The 21149-nt window shown below is 41.8% G+C and overlaps 1 protein-coding gene across 5 annotated transcripts in view; it reads right to left on the bottom strand.

Moving 5' to 3' along the window:
* Window positions 1-21149, bottom strand: part of PRDM2 (PR/SET domain 2) — a 109141-nt gene that overhangs the window by 53284 nt on the left and 34708 nt on the right. For all 5 annotated transcript variants that reach the window (XM_032495229.1, XM_032495231.1, XM_032495234.1 and 2 more), the window contains 2 exons: window positions 15304-15456; window positions 9271-9397 (listed from right to left, as the gene is read on the bottom strand). In XM_032495229.1, coding sequence (XP_032351120.1) covers window positions 9271-9397; window positions 15304-15456 — 280 coding nt within the window. The remainder of the gene's footprint in view (window positions 1-9270; window positions 9398-15303; window positions 15457-21149) is intronic.

Below are 21149 nucleotides of genomic sequence, written 5' to 3'. Positions count from 1 at the left end.
AAGATAATCCTCTGCAGCTCTATGTAACGGGTAAAATACAGCTCTTTCATTAAGGGCAAATTCCGTTTGGTCGTTCAGACACCGATTAAACTAATAAGAACATATCAACTTTAAAGTTCTTAAAATATCAAATTAGCAAGAATTTTGGCTGTCATAATCTTCAGAATCAGGTATTTTTAAACACCATGCACATATAATATCATTATTTTGTTATTAGAATTAATCTCTCCTCTCTGAAACTATTCAACTACTCTTTGTATATTAAAAACATATTAAATTTACTATATAACAATTAAAATAATTATACATTTACCACTGTATAATAATGAAAATTTCTATCAAAAAATACTTTTAAATTTCAGGATCATGACCATAAAAATGGGAAGAGGAAATAAACAGCTACAAAAAAAAATGCCTCAGAACACTCAAGAGTTTTCTAGTCTCTTAAAATCCTCAGGACTTTTTCTTAATATATGTGTCAGGTTTTAACCTTTTAAACAAAGTTGCCTCCTCTTAATTTTGAGAGAGAAGGATAGGACAGAAAGAAAAGTGCTTCAGAAATCTGAAAAATGAAAGCACAGATTACTAAGCAATGGTCTGTCCAGCCTACAGTGTGAGTGAGGCAGAGGGGAGGGTGTTAACGACCTAACTAAACCTTTAAGGAGCAACTGAATAAAAGCACTCTCAGTAAAGGTTTAGGTAGAAGAGGTCAGATCATATCTTATTACAGCTCCAAGAAGTTTTAAAACTTTCATACACGCACACATATTCTAAAGATGCTACTGTGGGATAAACACAACGATCAACCCCTGCCCCACATGAGGAAAACTCAGGAGCGCACACAGACAGGTTAGGGCAACTCCTTTCTCGTTCTTGTTTCCTTTTCTGCTTTTCCTCAGAAATGACTCAAGCCTCTAGAATAGGAACGGCTTTACCAGCAAACAAAACCTCTTAAGAAGCTACTGCTTCAAACAGTTCCGATGAACTCTTGTTAAAGGAATAGGAAAAAAACAAAAAACTACCCCTCCAAAAAACATTTTGACAAAACAAAATTTAAAAAATATGTATCTTTTATTGCTGTCATATCTTAAGACAGTGAAAGAATCTAACGAGCATGACTTTAATTATACCACAAACAAATCAGAATTACACTTAAAATCAGTTTCTAGATTTAATTTTGAAAGTATGTTAATTAAAATACGTTCATGATCTGTAATACTGAGCCTAAGAAAACTTTTTAAATTATCTTTTATTCAGTGTAATAGTCATTCTCAACAAAAGAACACTGGAGCAGAGAAGGAAGCTAAAAGTTACCGGCGTCTTGAAATCAACAATAAAGCAAAATGAAAGAAGCCCACAGCCCTAGACGCAAGCTCTCTGCCATCCGCACTGCAGAGGGAGTCAGGCCAAGGCAATGTCTCACTCCGTTCTCGTGGTTTCCAGGCTGATTTCAAAAATAATATAAAACTTAAGAGAAATGAAATATTCATAAGAAGCCCAAACCAACAAATGTGTCATTAAAAAAACACTTAACACACAAGAGCTAGAAAGGGCTGAAAATCTAATGTTTGAAAAAACTGTTTATTTGAGGTGCTCAAAGGCCTACAACAGATCTATTCAACCCATAAACCCCAAAGCAAAAATAACTGAAGGCATTACGAGCTCCCACCTAACTTAGTTTGCCGATACCAAAGACTCCACTTAATCACACTATCTTATTATACAGGATTGAAGTGGGCAATTCCAAAGTGAGTATGAAAATTTATCTTGGCTAATTAGCAAAGCCGTATAAAACACTGCTACTTACTCAGTATACCTGTCCTACTTAGAAACATTATAAACAAACGCTGGATTTAGGCAAGGCGGAGCCACACTATTTAGCAGCTGGGTGAACCTGGGCAAACCGCAGAAGCCCTCCAGCATCAGGGTCCTCATCCACAAAGGAGAGTGCTCCCTACCTCTCAGGACTACTGGCAGGATTGCATGGGGTATATGGAGCCCCAAGCACAGCACTAGGTACACGAAGACCTGCTGAAGAAACGAGTAACTGCGCTCACTGCCACCATCAACAGAAAACAGCAGTTCATCACATAATGACATGATGAGTAGTTAAGTGTCAAATCATGAATATATCAAAATATACTGTAATGAATGAGTTCAGCCGAGAACTCTTGCAATGTCTGACGCTGGTTTAACCTGAGTGGTAATGAACAGCTGCTTTCAGTATTTATTTTTTTCACTTTGAGAAACATCAGTCATGTTTTCAAATAACTCCTGCTTCTCCAAATCATTCAGCTTCCTAAACTATGTCAACCAAATTACTAACATTAATAAAAGCACACTTTAGAACTGTCCTTGGCAGCATGCAGAGTAGGAGCAGATGCTCTGAGTGCCAACACAGCACTGTGCCAGCCTGTCTGAAGCTGCAACTCTCCCTTCCCCGCACAACCTTTCAATGTGAGAAATGGCTATTAATTTTTAACCAGCATGAGGGTATCCTTGGAGTATCTATCCAATTCCTCAGTTCTTTAGGGACAACTTCAAGTATAAAACTTACACACTCTCCTCTGTGTAATTCTACTATGAACCTGAAATTCAGGTGCCATAACAGCCTACCTGTAAACAGGAAAGTAAAACTGCCTAAGAAAAGGAAATACTCAATGAGTTTTAAAAATAATAAAGAGTCTGTAATTTAGAAAAAGAACCTAGTATTTTTGTCTAGGGAAAACAAAGCAAACTGTTCTTTTTACTTTTAAATTACTCTGGATTTTCAAAAACTATTTTGAAGTCCCTACGTCAAGGGTCTTTTTACCTTTTAGAAAACTTAATCATAATTAACCCCTTTTCCCTGTATTAGGCAAGTCTCATCTTCCAGTTTCCACATGGACAGAAGAACCAGAATAGCAACCTCAGAGCGCAGTGTATTTCCCAACACATTCAATTATGAAGTTTGAAGCAGTTTTTAATCACGGTACATATTAGGATTTTTGCAAATTCATCCACTAAAACACAGTTGTAAAATCTGCAAAATGCTTTGAAAATTTTTAATTAATCCATATAATTTCTGTACGAACAAGGTTATACACAGCAAGAATCAAAGGCACAAAAATACTGACCAACTTCTTTACCTAAATTTGAAGCAATTCAGTAGCAGCAGCAGAATTAAAAATTTTTAAAAATTCCCTGACTCTTACTATTGAAAAAATATTAAAACTGCACTGAGCTTTTAAACTTAGACCACCACCAAAACAGCAGGAATCAACCTGACAGGCAACCATCTCTAACTATCAACCAGTGCTCAGCAAAGGCATCACTCAGCTAGAGGCAAGACCCCCCCTGGGGACCAAACAGGACCCTGCTCACTTGGGCCCAAAGTGACAAGCTTGCAAGCCATATAACATCTAATGCTGGGGCCATATCTCCTCAGGATCGTAGCCACCTCTAATCGCTCCACGCCCTGCTCCAGCACCTGCCAGCAAGAAATATGAAGAATGCCCTGTATGTGGGCACAGGACCTGCCCACCAGGCACCCAGAAGGCTCAGGGCCCATCTGCCATCATCCTCAGGCACCATGGCCAGGGCTCTATCATTCGGCCAGGCCTCTACTCTTCAGCTTTGCCAAGGAGCATCAAACAGAGCTGTCGGCTGCTAGGGAAGGCTGAGACATCAAACTCCTCTGAAACCTACCAGTTCTCTGCTTTTATTAAATGTATTCTCTACTTGTAATTTTAAATGGAACCAGCATTGTCACTTCTACTGCAATTGCCCACTGAATGTAGAAGTGGACAAGAAAGCAGCATACTATGCACAGGAAAAGGCTTGGAAAACCTGGGTTCAAATTCTGACTCTGACACTGGCAGAGAGAGCTTGGACAAGCTATCACCCTCCCTAGGTGTCTGCGGCCTCACGTGGAGCTGGTACAAACCAACCACGCAGAAGTAGAGGCTCGGCAGGAAAACCCACAGGAGGCTCAGGACCACTCAGCACTACTCAGGGCTCCTTCGTCCAGCTGGCTGGGCGTCGCACACCTCTGCCCACGGGCTCAACTTCTCCATCAGAGCCTCTTGCTGCATCTCTGTGTTCTACCTGTTGTCCAGCAATGTCCTGTGACCTCTCATGTTCCTGTGAGTTTGTCTTTCCCTAACTCTTCCCTTCTCCTTCTCCTCCTCCTCCATATCCTTTGCAGGAGTCCTCCCCACTGCGCTCTGCTTTTCGACCACAAAGCATCACCTCCTTTCCCACAGGGCTCCTGCCAAGCCTTCCCTATCCTGGAGCCTGCACACACATCACCTACAACACCTAGTATGCTTGACCCATACTAAGCTGCCATAAAACAGACAGTAAGCTCCTCCTTGGATGTTTTATTCACCTCTCTGACCTCCCCTACCAGTCCAGCCACTAAGTGCAGTGCTGGCAGAGAAGGGGCCAGTGTGTCCATTTGCAGAACTGAGTTTTATACAGAAAGACTCATGCGGGTTTCTAGGTGGCTCTCTCTACACACCACCCCCGCAGTAAATCTCCCAAATTGCTAAAAGAACACCCAGCTTGGACCCCCTTCCTAGAGCTCTCCACCCCGAGAACTTGACAGAGATGGTGTCATTCATGTCACAGTCTCTGAAAGGCTACCCCTGACAATCACACCAAACCTAACCACCACCAATACACATACACACACACACTTTATTAGCATTACAAGACCTGTCTTGTTCACCTGTTGGCTGGTGGTGCCCTCACTCTCCAGAATGTAAATTCCGTGAGTACAGGAACCTGGATTGTTTTAGTTCTCAACTGTAACTTCAGCACCTGGAATCGTGTCTGACACAGAGCAAACACCTGTTAAATGGGGGGGGTGGGGGGGGTTTGGCACGGACCATCACCCATTTACAACTTCTTGGACCTCTGAGTGTCCCTAAGCGTCCTCTGCGTGTCCTCCCTGCCCCTCTCCAGGTTCTAAATGCCCCCATCCTGCCACCCTTTCTAAATAAAGACTCTCAGGCATCCCAGTGCAGAGTCCCTCTCCCGCTCTCAGCATCAACAGTCCTTACTGCCTGCACCATTACTTTAGCGCTTGTTTTTTTCTTAAAATGCCTGAGACTAACTTATTTTGCATGTGGATCTCTTACCCACCCCACTCCCCACCCCACCACAAATGGACCATAAATTTCTACAGGCTTTGTTAACTTTAGAGAAGAAAGAACTTCAAAAACGTGCAACTTTAATATTCTGTGTTCTCCACAAACCTAGGTTTTTAATATGAACAACTTTATTTGCAGAAACAGATGATATATTTGCTTTTTTAGTGGATTATAATTTAACTGTTCTGTGGTGACTAAAAGTCACTTAGATAAATACTAAGATCTAGTTCATTTGATCTTCTGGGACTATTTACAGTTTTTAATCAAAGATTATCTGAACCTGTTAAGTGATCTCAAGGAACTGTGCTCTTCATAGTTCATTACGGGTTTTGTTATAAACTTTCTGTCTCTCAACTGTCTAGCTATCAGCTGTAAAACTACTTGCTGCTATAAATAACTCTCCTAATTTCCTCCTTCTAATGTGCTACAGGACAGGAAAGTCAACAGGTTAGAAGCAGGCCTAATATAAGGGTGAATCGGCCTGGAGTGAGGCTCTGCACGGAAAGGGAGAGGGACAGACCACCGCGTACCTTTCACAGCTGCCCCATGAAAACCAGCAACTAAATGCTGCACAAACCCGGCAGCTCCTCTGCAAGACCCGTGTAAGTCACTGTCAGCCACATTCTGTTGGTGGCACTTACAGGTACCAGGGACCTGCATGCTGCACAGCTGTTCCTTTTCATGATCTCACCTGCTCTTGACAGCAAGTCTGTGAGGTTAGGTAGCACAAGGGCCATTCTGTGTTAAGACACCTGGTTTTTCGGCTATGGAAACGGTGCCCCAGAAAAGTGACATGATCTGCCCAGTGACACACCTACTAAAAACCCTAGGGTCCCACACTTTTTATTCCTTCCACTAAGCACACATGTATCCAGACACTGCTATTTCTTTAGAGTAAAAGAACTTCAGGTGAGGCTCTTAACGTAGCCGAGAGAGCAGGGCAACAACACATTCCGCTATTAAAAGTCTGTGTTTTAAAAGAACACTTGCCAACAGTCACTTACTGCTAACAAGCAAATTCAATCCCTCATTTCTCACAAACAAGGAACAGAAATAAAGATGATAAATACTTCTAAATTTGGCCTTTCTATGTTACTTCACAGATTCTAATCTTCCCGTGGTTCAAATGAGAATTACTTGAAACACCCAACACTGAAAACCCTCCCTTCCTCTCTATCTGAAAAGTTTCATCTGTCCATCCAAGGAACTTCTCACGTTCAACCTCATTACACGGGCTGCTCAGACACGTTAAGAAGTTAGGCTGAATTACAAAGGTGAGACACCAAAATTCTAGTTTGAAATGCTTAACATATGTACACCGTTGGCCCCTGGCAAAACTTCATGCTCCCTGGTCAGAGACATCGTGAACCGTGTTCTCACAGCCCTGTGTTCTCTTCCTTCTTCACAGGTTTGTGTGCGTCTTTGTTCACCAATCAACAAATATTTACTGAGGGCCTGTTCCATGATCGGCAATGTACTGACGTAGCTAGCTCCTGTCTCCCCCGCTAGACCACAGGCGCCAGGAGAAAAAGTCACGGCTGCTTTTCTGCTCACCGTTGCCCGCCCAACATGACCTAGCAGAGTGCCCGGCACACGGCAGGGGCTTAACAGACATCAGTTCAATGAATGAATAAGAGACAGAGAGAGACAGAGATAGAGAGGGAGAAGGAGAGAGAGGAGAAGGGGCTGCTCTGTATGTAAAGGAATCAGGGCTTTTCACTGCCCACAACACGCCTCATGATCCACCAGCGATCTGATGACTTCTGAAAGGCACCACATGCAATGCACAGCTGTAGGCACGGCAGCTGTCATGCAAAGGAGCAGAGCCCCAGAACTGTGAGGAATTCAGCCCTTTGTTTCTCTCTGCCTGCCTCCCAGCCGAAAAGAAGTTAGGGCCACTGCCTGTCTACTACCTGCCAGCTGAATGTCTTCAACATCTGGCTTTCAGAAATACTAAGTTAACATTGCTACCGAATGAAACTTATCTTGATTTATTCTCTGACATCACTGCCTGAAAATATATTTAAATGTCTGAGATCACACTTAAGACCTAAACAGAACCAAGTTAATATAAAAAAATTCTCCATTTCAAGTCTTTGTAAGCTAACTTAGTTTTCATAGAGTATCTGACTTAAAAACAAAAAGGTTTGACTATTTAAACTCTCCAAACTTAAGACCATAAAGAGCAAACAGGCCTCTTTACCAGTAAGCTGTTCAACACAGAAAAACAGACTGTCAAGCTGAAGAGTGAGTTTCATGCAAGTTCTTTAATTAAAACTTAAGATTCAGTGGGTTATACTCAGCTCAGAGTAGTTATAAATAATAGGAATAAAAGGATAAGAAATATGAACTACTTAATGTCAAAATTCAGCAATACTAATAAAGCAAAAAGTTTACTTTCAGTTTTTTCCTCCACATCCAAAAAGAAAAACAATTAAGGGATAAATAGAAAACTTACAGTAATGGGATGTTTCAAACATGCATACCAAAATATGCTGAACAGAGGAAAGCCTTAGCATGAATTTGCTATTAAGCTATGCATACATATTAAATACGTGAGTTAGTTATGCTTGGTAGCAGAGTCAAGATTCCCTTTTCCCCACCAAAGTCCAGCCCCTGCAAAACACAACTTACCTGGAAAGCTGGTGACATTAGTTACAAACAAAAGAACGCTAAATAGGGGAACAATCTGAATTATGTGAAGTTAGCAAACAATTATGCTCTAAGCCTAATAGCAACAAAAATCTCAATACTCTGTTAAAACAGTAAACAACAACAAAAAACAAACAAAACACACCTGGCAAATTTCTAGGCCATGATCATCTAACTGATTCAAGATCAAAATATTTAATGTCCTAAAACTGTGACAAAATCACATCAGATAAACAGAGAACATGTGTTTAGTAAAAGGCTCCAACAAACTCCCTTGGATGGGTTAGCTGCACTTGCATTACACTGTGAAACACAAAGAACATGTAACAGAAAAATCAAAATGGACTTCTTGCCTACATTTTAAAATATTACTTTTATATTTTTCCAAAATCAAGTTTACATTACGATTTTATTTACAGTATGACTCCAATTCACTCTGCAATGTTCTGACTAAAGGATGGCCGCCTAAGTCCAGATGGATACAAAAATTTACGTAACACCTAAGGCGGGCAAAATAAGGAGGGTGTTACATTAATAAGAAACAACCATACTGCGCCTTGGCATATATTCAAACTCGGCTCTCCGAAAAATTCACGAATTCATATTAAAATTCTTCTTTAAAACAAACAAACAAACAAAAAAAGTGTAGAGCGCCAGCTGGAAACATGATATATCGAATCAAACTATTTTCCTCCCAGAAATTATTCCTTGCCTTCTGTAAGTGTGACTACGCCTTACCTTTTGTTTGAAAACATCATAAACAAAATAAAACTATTGGAATTGACTCAAAAGTGACAAAACAGCATACTGTTCAACTACCAAAATTCCATTTTGATAATGGCCTAAATTTCGGGAAGCTGTGCGCTAAAACCTTCACCCACCGCGAGCAAAGCGATGGTGCGCAGCGCGGCCTCGCGTGGGGTGGCGCGGCGGGCGGCCGGGCCCGGTGGCCGGAGTGGCAGGCCCGGCCCGGGACGAGTGGGTGGCCGCGGAGCAGTGTCCGGCCCGGCCGGCTCTCCGGCCCCGCAGCGCGCCCAGCCCTCCCGCACAATCTGGGTGGACACAGGCCACCGACTCTGCGGACCTGGAAATGTCACTCTCGAAACACATTTTATGACGCGTCGCTGGCGAACAGCACAAAAAGCTAAGAATATACCGGCGTGCCAGGCTCCGAGGGACCGGCAGCCGCTCCCGCCCGCAAGTCCAGCTATGGTGACGGCGGCGAGGGAGGTGACAGCCGGCCCGGCCGCCCTCGCGGCGCGCCGCTCCGCTCACTTTTCCACGCCCGGCTGCTCCGCCCCAAGTTAGCAAAGAGCCCGAGCAAGGCGTCCGGCGCCGTGATTCAGCAGCGGCCGGGGGGGCTGGCACCGCGGGCCGGCGCCGTGTCCGGGTAAAGGTCACCGAGGGCCGCAGGCGCCGCCGGGGCCCGGATCCGGCCAGGGCCGGGCGGCGGCGGGGAGCCGGGGCGGCGGCGGGCTCCTACCTTTCCTGCTTTTCGGGGAGCTCCGCTTGCTCCGGGCGCTGGCTCGCTCTTCCTCAATCGCAGCTGCTATCTCGGGGTTGTCTTCCCCATTGTACCAGACCAGGAGCTCCTCGCCCGGCGCGATTGGCTGCGGGGAGAGAAGAGACAGGCGCCGGGCCAATCAGAGCGGCGGTTGTTGGCGGGGCGGGGCGGGGCGGGGCGGGGCGGGGCGGCGCTCCCAGCGGGGCGGCGCGCCGGAGGCCAGCCCGGCAGGAAGGGCTCCTCCAGCGCGGCAGCCGCGGGCTGGGCGGCGCGGGAAGGGACCCTCTGCTGGAGGGAGGACCTCACTTCCCGGCCGCCTCGGCCCCACGGAGTCCGTCCGGTGGACGTCGGCATCTGACAGAATCGCTTTACACTCAAACCTGACATATGCCACGGGATCTCACCGTTCAAAGCCTCACGACTATCCACGCACAAGGAAAAATAAACCACGGAACCATTTTGCCCACGAAATCTAAGCTGAAGGGAAATATAAAGCGTAACTGAAAAGAGCCAGGCACTTTGGAAAGAGACGTGCCGAAAGCTAATTGTCAGCGCAGGTTTCAGAGTCCGAGAGCGAGTTAAGCATGATAAGAACTGCATGCCACCGCACGTTTGTAAACGCACGGCTCGTTACACCACGGACGTGCCCACGGAAGAGGCGGCGCGGAGGACGCGAGCGCCCGGCAGGGCACCGTCTGCACCGCGGCCAGACTGCTCGGCCCACGGGGGTCCGCTGCCTCGCCCTCAGCACTGCACATCGGCTTTACAAGGGAACTTTTATATTTACAAAGAAATGCCTAAAAATACTGCACATGTATCAGGCTCGTAAAACATTCACTTCTAACAGCCCTGTGAGGAGTGAGGACAAGGACCACACATCATACTGACTATACCGAGAACAAGGTCTTGAAGAAAAAATACACTGAGTGGGAAGATTACACTCCCAAACAAAATGCAAAGAAATGGCTTACTGGTTTCTCTCATAATGATTCATCTGTTCAAAACTTCCAAGAGTATCAACACAAGTAAAATTCTACCTAAAACCCAGTGAATAAAATAAGAATCCATGAGTCCATACTGATATGAGTGAATGAATGAACGAATATAAAAATAAATAAATAAGGAAAGCTCTCCCTTCAGTAGATCCCAAATAATCAGTGAAAAAGAAGTAATGGAATTATAAAACAACCAACAATCATCGGAGTAATAACTGATTCAGGCAAGAATCATGAGTTAATGCTAAAACTAGCGAATAAAAGTCTAAGGAGTAACAGAGTATTTGCATAGTCTCAAAATATCTCCCCATAAAACATTTATTAATGACAATGGGAAAAACAGTACCTTTACAACGAGACAAATCAACATCATATACCTCCTGATAATGATGCACAGAAAATAACACAGCATCACTTCTGGAGATTTCTGCCCAAAATGTGCAAATGTAATTAGTCATGATAAAACACAAGTGAAGGCCAAACTGTGGGACGTTCTACAAAATTACTGACCAGTTTTCTCAAAACTGAAAGATTATAAAAGACAAAGACTGAGGTACTGTCCAAACTAAGGAGACTGATGAGACATTACAACTAAATGCAACGGAGTTTTCTTTTCCTAAAAGGACATGATTGGAACAATTGACAGAATTTGAATAAGATTTATAGATTAGCTAATAAAATACTGTGCCAGTGTGGGTTTCCTGATTTTGATCACTGCACTGTGGTTACGGAAGAGGATACCCTTGTTTTTAGGGGCAGGTAGAAGTCCATCAAGATGTCAGTTTAGAGGTAGTTCTTCACTTCAACATACCTTTCAGCCCAGATAAAGCCCTTGAAAGTAAATATTACTTTATTTCATTCTCTGCAGAACTCAATGTTTACATAGTCCAAATTTTAAAATATTCTAAGTTAAGATTTTTTTAAAAAGCCACTATTTATTTTGTTCTCCCCAAGGACGGTTAAAACCTGCTATTTTCTTATCTTTAAACCAATGTATTGTTATTTCCCTTCTTGAATCAGTTACACCTAAACCAAAAAACTTAATATATAAGATTTTAATGAGTTAAAATAGCCATTACAGATGCCTTTTGGCACTCTTCTGAGCTAATCTATTGCTGCTGAAGGAACAGGCGTCTATATTTAAACTATTTCTAGTTCCAAATACACAGTTTACTTCTCCATATTTTTATTATAAGTCACATATTGATGAAATGTTGGTATCATATACTCCTTGAAGTGATTAGGGTTTACAGAAATATATAAAGTCTTAAATAAAACCAAAGCAAAAAAGAAAATGGAAAGGAGTAAGGAAAAGTATATTCCCCATATATTTCTAAATCAAACAGCATAACCGGAACACTGGCTAGAAGAATCCACTGGACATCGTCAAGATTCCTCCCAGACTCAGCGCCCTAAGCTTCCGTGTTCACTCCACTCCAGCCTTCTGCAGAGTTATCACCTATACTAGCTAGCAACTGGGAGGAGTTAAACACCAACACAGACTCTCTACTTAGGGTACTATTTGTTGTTACAAAAACAACAACAACAACAAAAACACAACATAAAAACATACCAGAATATGTTTTACCTCAAATCTAAAGTAAAACTTCTAAATGGTTAATGAACTGGTGAATAGCTAGATTAAGAACAACCTGATTTGTTAGTTATTAAACAATACCCAAAAGTGTTAGCAGCTGAGATGATTATATTATCAAGCAATATGCTTCCCAGCTTTGTATTAAAACAGCTACACAAATAATAGTCTTAATTTTACCAAGAGGAAAATAATATATCTTTTAAAATCAATGACTGCCTGCTTCTGCACTGCACTGTTTTTAATTCTGCACTGCTTAGCACATTTAAGATTTTGTAAGTCAAATTTCAGAAGACAATGTATGTCCTTAAACACTGGAAATACAAACCCACATTTTAAAACATAAAGTCAAAAGTCCAAGCAACCTTTTCTTATATGTTGTATTTTGACATTTAACAAAAAACAAAAATAACAACAAAACGAATTTAAATTCTTCCTTCGGGTTCAGAAAGGCTTACAGAACAAAGCATTCTCTCTTCTCTAAATATCAGTAAATATAAACTTGAAATTTTACCAAATCGATTTAGGAATAGGCAAGGGTTCCTATAAATATTCCTGGCAGTAGGTCAAATTAAGAGAAATATTCCAGAATAATGAGAACACACAAAGCATATCCATGCTTACCCAACTACAATCTATCCCCCAGCATAATCTGTTAGGCCTCCCTGATCTGGCCCCTGCCCACCTCACCAGCCTCATTCACCATCCCTCTCCTCAATACAGCCAAACCAATAGAAGCCTTTCGAGTCCTTTAAAACACACACACACACACACGCACGCACAATATAGATCATCCCTACTTCAATACTTCTGCTTCTGCCAGGGAAGTTCTCCCTGAACTGCTCCAGAGATCTCTGTGTATCTGGGTCCTCACACCAGTGGGGGAGGGTGGGGGTGGGGCTGGTGTCCGTATGTCTTGTCTTCCCTGACCCATCAGAACTACAGTAGCCCTCCATCACCAAGTCAATTTCTATCACATTTTCTTATCTTCAGAGCACTTACCGATATCTGAAATTATTTTGTTTACTTGTTTATTATCTGCTACCTCTCCCACAAATTAGAAGTTCCATGAGACCAGAGACCTTGTCTGTTCTGCTCACTACTATCAACAGCCGGTACACAGCAGACGCTCAATAAATACTTGATGAACTAATGAACAGATGAATGGATGGACAGCAGGCTAACAGTTAACCTTCAGGAATTTAAAGTAGTTTTTAATCATATTACAAACAAAACCAGTGTTGAGATTTCCGAATTATCTAGGTGATAGCTGACAAGGTGCTACAGAGACCCAGAGAACATCACATGTAATTTATTACATAACCTAATCCACAGAAAGTTTAGTCTATAAGAATATAGTTAGATAATCGCTAGCAAGGAATCTGAAAGGTCTTGTGCATACTTGAGCAAATGTCAAAGGTTAGGATGGGGGGCCGGGTCTGCAAAGATCAGAGCTACTTTACTTCGAACAAAATCAGGTAAAAATAATAATAGTAGTCGTATAGCTTGTTAACACTTTGAAGACTTGGGTTAGACTAGGAACTGTTCACAGAACTGTATACATATTGGCTTGTTTAATCTTCACAACAACTGTATGTATTAATTTTACTATTACCTCCATTTTTACAGATGAGAAAACTAAGATGGGGTTTAAGTAACTTCTTATGGTCACGTATCTCAAAGCCAAAATCTGCTCACAAGGCAGCCTGCTCCAGAGTCCCCGCTCCTGACCTGACACTACACTGCCTTGCCAAAACGAGCAGCTGCCATTTCTTCAGCACTTTTTAGGTGCTAGAACTCTACTCACAATCTCCTATGCAATCATCATAACCCTGTAAGATCCATACTATAATTACGTGTATCTTACAAGTAAGGAAACTGAGGCACAGAAAGTGACTTGCCTAAGATTTCACAGCTAGTTAAAATCACAATAACTTGCCTTGGGTCACATAGCAAGTCAGGATTTCATCCAGGAGTCTGGCTCCAGACTTAACTCGCAGACACTATTCTTTCTAGATTCTCTCTGTTTCCCGGCTTTACTATCAGCGATGAACACATTTGAACCTGAGGTCTGATGGAGGAACTGCCAAGTGTCCCAGGACCTCCCTGGGCTTGTCCTCCCTCGGGACCTTCTCTCTACTCCCTCAACTGTCTCATAGCCGTCCCCTGGCTGGTACTTCACCTCCACCAGGACTCTGCCTCACTGATTCAGCCCGATGTAACTCTCACTTTAAATAAATTTGAGGAACAGAATTAATTCTTGAATCAAATTTTGAATCCAATTTCAAACTCCAGTGTAACCTACTAGAAAATCATGCTATCACAATCCAGCAGAAAGAAAATGGGAAAGAAGGTTATAGAAGTTTTAAGTGAGAAAGTGTCACACACACACACACAAATGTTTCCTATAGGGATTGGAAGCAAGGACATGGGTATATAAGAGGTAAAGGGCAATCCAGCTGGCTAAAGATGCCAGGAAAAATACAGCAAAGGAAAATCAAATAGCTGTAAGTTAAGCTTCCAGAAGTCCTAGTGCCACCACACAGGCCAAACTCAGCATGCTGCAGAGCTGACCCTCAGCGTAAACGCTGGCTCATCGAGAGTCTTCAGCTCCATGGAGATCATTTTTTCCATGGACTGTCCCCCAATCTATGACATTTTTAATAGAAGTAAGTGAATAAAGAAAAATCTGCCTTACAGCAATGTCAGCAAACATACCTATTCCAGAAAGCAACAATCATCTATTTTTAGAGCCTCAAGACTTCACCTTAGAGAACATCTCCATGCACGCTGAGTGCAGATTTGCCTTCCAGGAGAACATCAAAACGAGGGAGACAGATGTGGGCTTGCCTGTTGCAGAAATAACAATGCTTCGGAGTACTAACTTCCCTGAAGTGACCTCTTACCTCACCACAAACTCTATAAAATGACTGTCCTCTTCTTTTCATCTCAACAATTAATGTCTCCAAATAAAAATCTGGCAGAAGAAACATGTTCAGTTTAATTTCTATTCTGAGTAAAATTCAGGGAAAAGAAAAGCCAATCCAAGGCTACATTACACTGAAGACTAAGAATGTGTTTTTAGTGAACACAGAACCAGAGTTCCTTACAGTTAGATTCATCTGCCAGTCAGATGGTTCCCAACGCGTCTGTATCTTCAGAGGAGGGAAGTGGCTGCCACACACTTAACTCATTGGTGTCTATAAAGGCTGAGCACAATCTTCATGCCTTAGCGCCCTTACTCACGTGAAGCAGTGGCAACGGCATATTTAAAACACAGACCTTTCAGCGTGTTGATGGACCACTTTCAAATATATCCCTTTCAAGGTCTGCAAAGTCGTTACTTGTCAGTCACGACTAAGGACAGTATTTGCAAATATGCATGCCAAGTAACTAACAGCACACTCATTCTAACACTCTTACCTTTAACGTTTTATAGTAAATGGCCCTGTTGATTTCCAGTGGAAACAGATTCTGCTCTTCCCCCGAGCAGGCCCAGTTCACATATCGCAGCCAGTTCCCCTTCTCAGGATCGGTGGCGTCAATGCACATCCACCCCAGATTTGGGTAGTAGACCTTGGGAGAGGGAAAAACACATTTATTAAAATAGGAGTATCTTTAAAACATTTCCGTTTTCAACTTCTCAGGCAATTCTTGTATCACTTTATAAAGCGTTTCATAGGAACAAAATAAATTAGCAACAGGAAAAAGAAAAATAAAGACGAAAACTGAGGTCCAAAGTTGTATCATCCTCCTTAGTTATTTTCCTATTTGGGTGTAATTTTTTTCTCCTAAAGTGCTATGTAGTAAATATGCTTGATGATCTCCAAATGCTTTGCAAATATGTACACAAAGACAGGCGACAACTCTGTGGGACACGAGTAACTCAGGGCAGGAGAGGGCTCGCGGCCGTGTTCCCCTGGGCTGCTCTGCAAGTCACGTGTGGGGGCACAGCCCTGCTGGGGTTCACAGCTCCGCAGGTTCCTTCACTGCGGGGCTGACCAAAACCTCAGTAAGTGAACACGCAGTGTGAGCCTCCACGTGGGTGACACGGTGACAGTGTACCATGCTTCTGCAACCTTAGCTGACCTTAAAAGCTTCCCGATCCAGGGGCCCCGCACCCTGGGGAACATCTGTGTCCTTCCAAAAAAGACCAAAAACCCTGACCCCTCTTTCAGGAGTCAGACCACGTCTACTCTTGCAAGAAGCTTTCCCTGATCATTCCCTCTCAATCCCTCCTCCCAGAAGCTTCCAGCACTTATTCCTTCATTTTAGAGAAAATCTACTTAGCAGATATTTTTAACTTATTCTTTGTATATACATATATACATCTATCTATGTTTTACTTCCCCCAAATGAGACTGTAAAGCACTTGATGAGGCACTGAAATAGAACTGTAGAATCAAAAGGTGAAGATCTGTGAAAATCAAAGCAAAAGAAATGAGCCTTTTACTTTCTCTTTTGGGAGAAAAGAAAGACTCCTGATACGTCCATCACTTGCCTAGACTACACACACATATTCAGTCAAGACTCACCACTCATTTCTTCTTTTCTCGCCTACCCACACTACACACTCTGGTTGACTGCAGCTTCGCTTCTGGAGCAAAGCCCCAGCTCTCTGCTCCTCGGGGCGCGCCTGTGTCTCCCGGCCTGTGACTGCCGGGGCAGTGCCCACCCTACTGGCCACTAACACTGCTTTCTTCCTGTTGGGAGTCAGATGGCCAGCCTAATGCTACATACTTTCCATATTGTCTCACTTAACCTTATGCATCAGGTTCCTTATCTCTTTTTTTAACATGTGAAAATTCAGGATCAAAGGGTAAATAACCTTCACAAAGTCACTTAATTAGTGGTGAAGACAGGCTTGGCCCCAGCTCTACTTGACTCCCCTTACCAGTGCCTTCCTTGACCATCCTAGCTAAAACTGTGAATCCTTCTCTTCCCATCAGCACCCCCAGTCATTCCCCCCAATTTATTTTCCTTCATGGTACTTGTGCTCTTTCAAAGTGTGAGATCATCTACTTACTTACTTAGTGACAGTCTCCCCACACCAGAGTACTAGCTCTGTGAGAAAACGTTTTAGTTCTTCCATTCACTGTAGTACTTTCTAAGACCTTGACCAGTGCCTGGCATAGAGCAGGCTCTCAACAAATAACTATGAAATTAATGAAAGGACATAGTTATACACGAATGTACAACTGCCAACATTTCACGAACACCACTATGTGACATGTACCATGCTAGAAGATGCTCTGCAGTTACTTTATTTAATCACCACCAAGTGTCAAGGAGAATATTTTCACTCTCCTGTAAGTATGCACAGTGAGTTGAAAAAACTGGTTGTTTACTAAAGCACTTATCTGCACCATTCTAAAAAGAGGTTATCCACATCACACTTGTCTCCTTTTCAAACTCACTGTCACACTCACCCTCAGCTTATACACGTTTAAGTGTGTGCGTGCACACACACACAGAGGCACACACGCTTCTCTCCTTTTAAAACAAAGAGAAAGAGCAGTCCCAAATGGTATGGTATGAAGAGACAGCATCAGGATACAACATCTAAACTTTGCACACCAAAATAATATAAGCTGCTTAAATGTTTAAGAGATATTTTTGCCATATTTGCCAGCATGATAAAATAAGGAAAAGGGAGTGGTTAGTTGGTCTTTTAGCATTATCAGTCCATATTCATTCCTTTTTACCAGCTTGGGAATAAAAGGTTTTGTTCTGATTTATCACAGTAGATAGCAGAGTCCCACCCACCACCTACACACATACTGACACAGCTACAGACACCAGTGGCTACAGATGAACGCAGAGATGGTGCTGGAAAACCGCACACAGTTAAAGAAGGCAGCTGGAGGCAGGCATCAAGAGTCTACCTACAACCCGAAGATAACAACACAGCTATACTGGAACGTCCTGGCTCCTGGGTCAGTAAAGACCTTCACAAAGAGCAACGTGTTCCACGTGAGTGAATTATTTATGGATAGCTCATTTTGTTTCAGAAGAGACGAAGGAATCTGCTAAGTCATACTTAAATCAAAATAGTCTTATAAAAAAAGACGAATACTTCAGTTTTTTAAAATGTACAAACAAGTAATTCATAAAGGAATACACCAGGCCAAAACCTTATGGGAAAAAAAATTAAATTTACCTAATAATCAAAAATAACTTTAAATTAAATAATATTTATTCATTTTTTTAAGGGAAAACCAAAAATAAGATTAGAAAGCCGACATTCCCTAAAAATACTGCTCAGAGAGTAAATTGGTACCATTTTTGTGGATGGAATTAAGCAATATTGACAAGAAAAATTTTAAATGTACATACACTTTAACCAGCATATACATTGGTAGGAATTTATTCTTTACGTCTGAGATAATTGGGCAATCATACGAAGATGTATGTGCAAAGATGCTCTTAGCAGTGTAGTTCACTACAGGCTGTTTCCAATTAATTGCTAAATGGAAAATAGCACGGATTAGCTCAGTATATAACCCAGGCATGTAGTGGAATATTAAGCAGACCTTAAAAAGTACTGTTGTATGAATGACTAACTGACTTACATGGAAACTTTTATTTTCTGTTACTTTTGTATTCCTTAAGAGTCTTTTCAGCAAACAGACATGATCTCTATAATTAAGGGACAACAAAGATGACCAGAAGTTGTGGAAATATACTTACTGGTATGAAAGACAGTCACATTGCACTGATGACTGAAGAAAGCTATTTATATAATGGATGGCTTATATGACACCATTTTTGTTTTAAACATATGAATGTATGAAAAGAAAAAGAATCTGAAACTTAATACATGAAAATGTTAATAATGGGTTTCTCTGAGAAGTGGAATCATCTATAATTTTTATTTTCTTTCTTCTGCTCATCTGAATTTTCTACCTTTCCTCCACTGATATAGTATTAGCTCTAAGTAAAATAGGCAAGTGGGCGGGGAGAGCCAGTTAGTCTTCCGAAATGAAAACCCAAGGCTGAAGGAAGGCCGCTGAGGTCTGCTGAGTCCTGGACTGGCCTCCCCTCCCATCAGAATCATCATACACGGACTTTTTTTTAAGTATGCAGCTTTCTCATTTTTATTGAGAGTCTAACCTTGCAATCAGGAACTGGGATGGAAATGTGTTTTTATACAGTTCCTACCTTAGTTGGTCAAAGCTTGGCTTCCAATCAGAATTAACCTCAGTGACAGATACACAGAACCTACTCTTTAAAATGGGACCGAATTTTGCTTAGTGTAACTACAAATTACTAGACTGCACAAGTACCCCAACACCATGAGGTTAGGCTAGTGGAAAGACAGGGAGAACCAGAATCCCTTCCTTCCAGACAAAGACAGTGCAAAGGCAGGTCAGACTCCCACGCTGGTTCAAGCTCAACAGTGATGTGTAACAAATCTATTTCCAAATCTTCCTAATGATCAAAAAATACTCAGCTGACTTGATCCCAAGGAGACATACTTTCATATAATCAATAATTTTTCCTCATGTGATCTATAAAAGTCCCTTTTAACAAAGCAAGGGGACCTGATTATGTACTACTGTAAAATAATTATTACAAGTTAACTTTCACATGGAAATTCCCTATCTGGAGAGAAAGAACTGAAGAAAGGGAAGCATCTCTGTGCCAAGCACTGGGCTAGATGCTCTATGTGTTATTTTATTTAACCTTTACAAGAACCCTATGAAATATGAAGCCCCTCATAAATGAGGATACTAGGGAAGTTGGTAATTTTACTAGAACACTGAAGTCACTAAGAGCCAGAGCCAGGATTCAAACCTGGTCCCTCATTTACTCCTCCATTTCTACTTTTTTCTCTTCCCAAACCCCTCCTCCCATCCTTAACCTCCCCCAGGTTATCTGGGCCTAACCTCCGCTCTGCCCCCACCACTAAACAGATTGGGTATTAACTCTTTGTCAAACAGAATGTAATTTTCACACCACCCAATTTAATTCAGTCATTTCAAAAGCCATAATAATAATCTAAATTCACACTTTAGTACACGTTCCAATTTAAAACCACGTTAAAAATTATATCCTCATGATATACAGAGAAAGGCCTGTAAAGAACAAACCAAACTGTTAAATATAGTTAGTTATTACCTCACGGGTTGGGGGTGAGGGTTTTAACTGGTATCTTTTTTTATCATTTACTTGTTATACTGGACATGTATTCATTCAAATTTGCAAATTAAAAACAATTTTCACTCAATTAGTGTGTATGTACCATCATTGAAACCCTCAACTATCTGCCTCCTAGGTCCTTACCCAACCTCAACTTGCAGTAACCGACTTAATTTGACAGAAATAATCACTCCCAGGAATTAAGGCAGAGCAATGAAGACACCGCCTCATGCTGTATCAACTCTGATGCTGAGGTAAGTCTTTTATTCATCCAGACCAGTCCCCACAGAGTCTACAGAAATCACGCCACTCCACTGGCTGTTCTCCGGACTTGCCCCTCCACCTGCACAGAGCCTAGAGCTCTAACACAGTGATGCTGGACACAGAACCTCTTCTGGAGACCTACACGCCATTCAGTGGCTCTGGCTTGTCATACTGCCTGAGGCTCCTTTTCATCTTAATTTCTCTGGGGATCGAGCTTGCCAAATTTCCAACGTTATGATCATTTCTCACTTTCTCTGTCTGTTCTGGAAGACAGACAGTATCTAATTCTATCTAATTATTCTGCGTGTTTAGACTGACAAAAGGAGTAACAGGGAGACAGGAGGTTCGCATCCCCACTGGTCCACAGTGTTACCTCCGATGAGCTTCCGTAAGTAAATAACAACTCTCAGTGCTTTCCAAAGTTAGTTCCAGGATTTCCCCTCACATAGTATTCTGATTTTCTGGTTCAAATGCAGCCCATACATAACATTAGAAGAGAAAGTCCAAGAAAAATGAAGATCGGTAATCTTTTAAAAAGTACTCAAACATTTTTAAAAAGTGATATATAAAACAGATAAACAACCAGGTCCTACTATATAGCACTGGGAGCTATATTCAATACCTTGTAATGGCCTATAATGAAAAAGAATATGAAAATGAATATATATATATATATATGACTGAATCACTATACTGTATACCAGAAATTAACACATTATAAATCAACTATAATTCAACTTATCCTTTACATGATCATTCAAATGTTTCTCTTTGATGTTCCAGTTCAACTAATATTTACTTAGCCAGACTCATCTACATAAAGTAATTTCATATATTATCATCTCTTTTGCAGCTGGATAAAT

This window comes from Camelus ferus, chromosome 13 (assembly GCF_009834535.1).
Source record: "Camelus ferus isolate YT-003-E chromosome 13, BCGSAC_Cfer_1.0, whole genome shotgun sequence".
NCBI classification, from domain to species: Eukaryota; Metazoa; Chordata; class Mammalia; order Artiodactyla; family Camelidae; genus Camelus; species Camelus ferus.
This window is presented reverse-complemented; position numbering and strand designations above follow the sequence as displayed.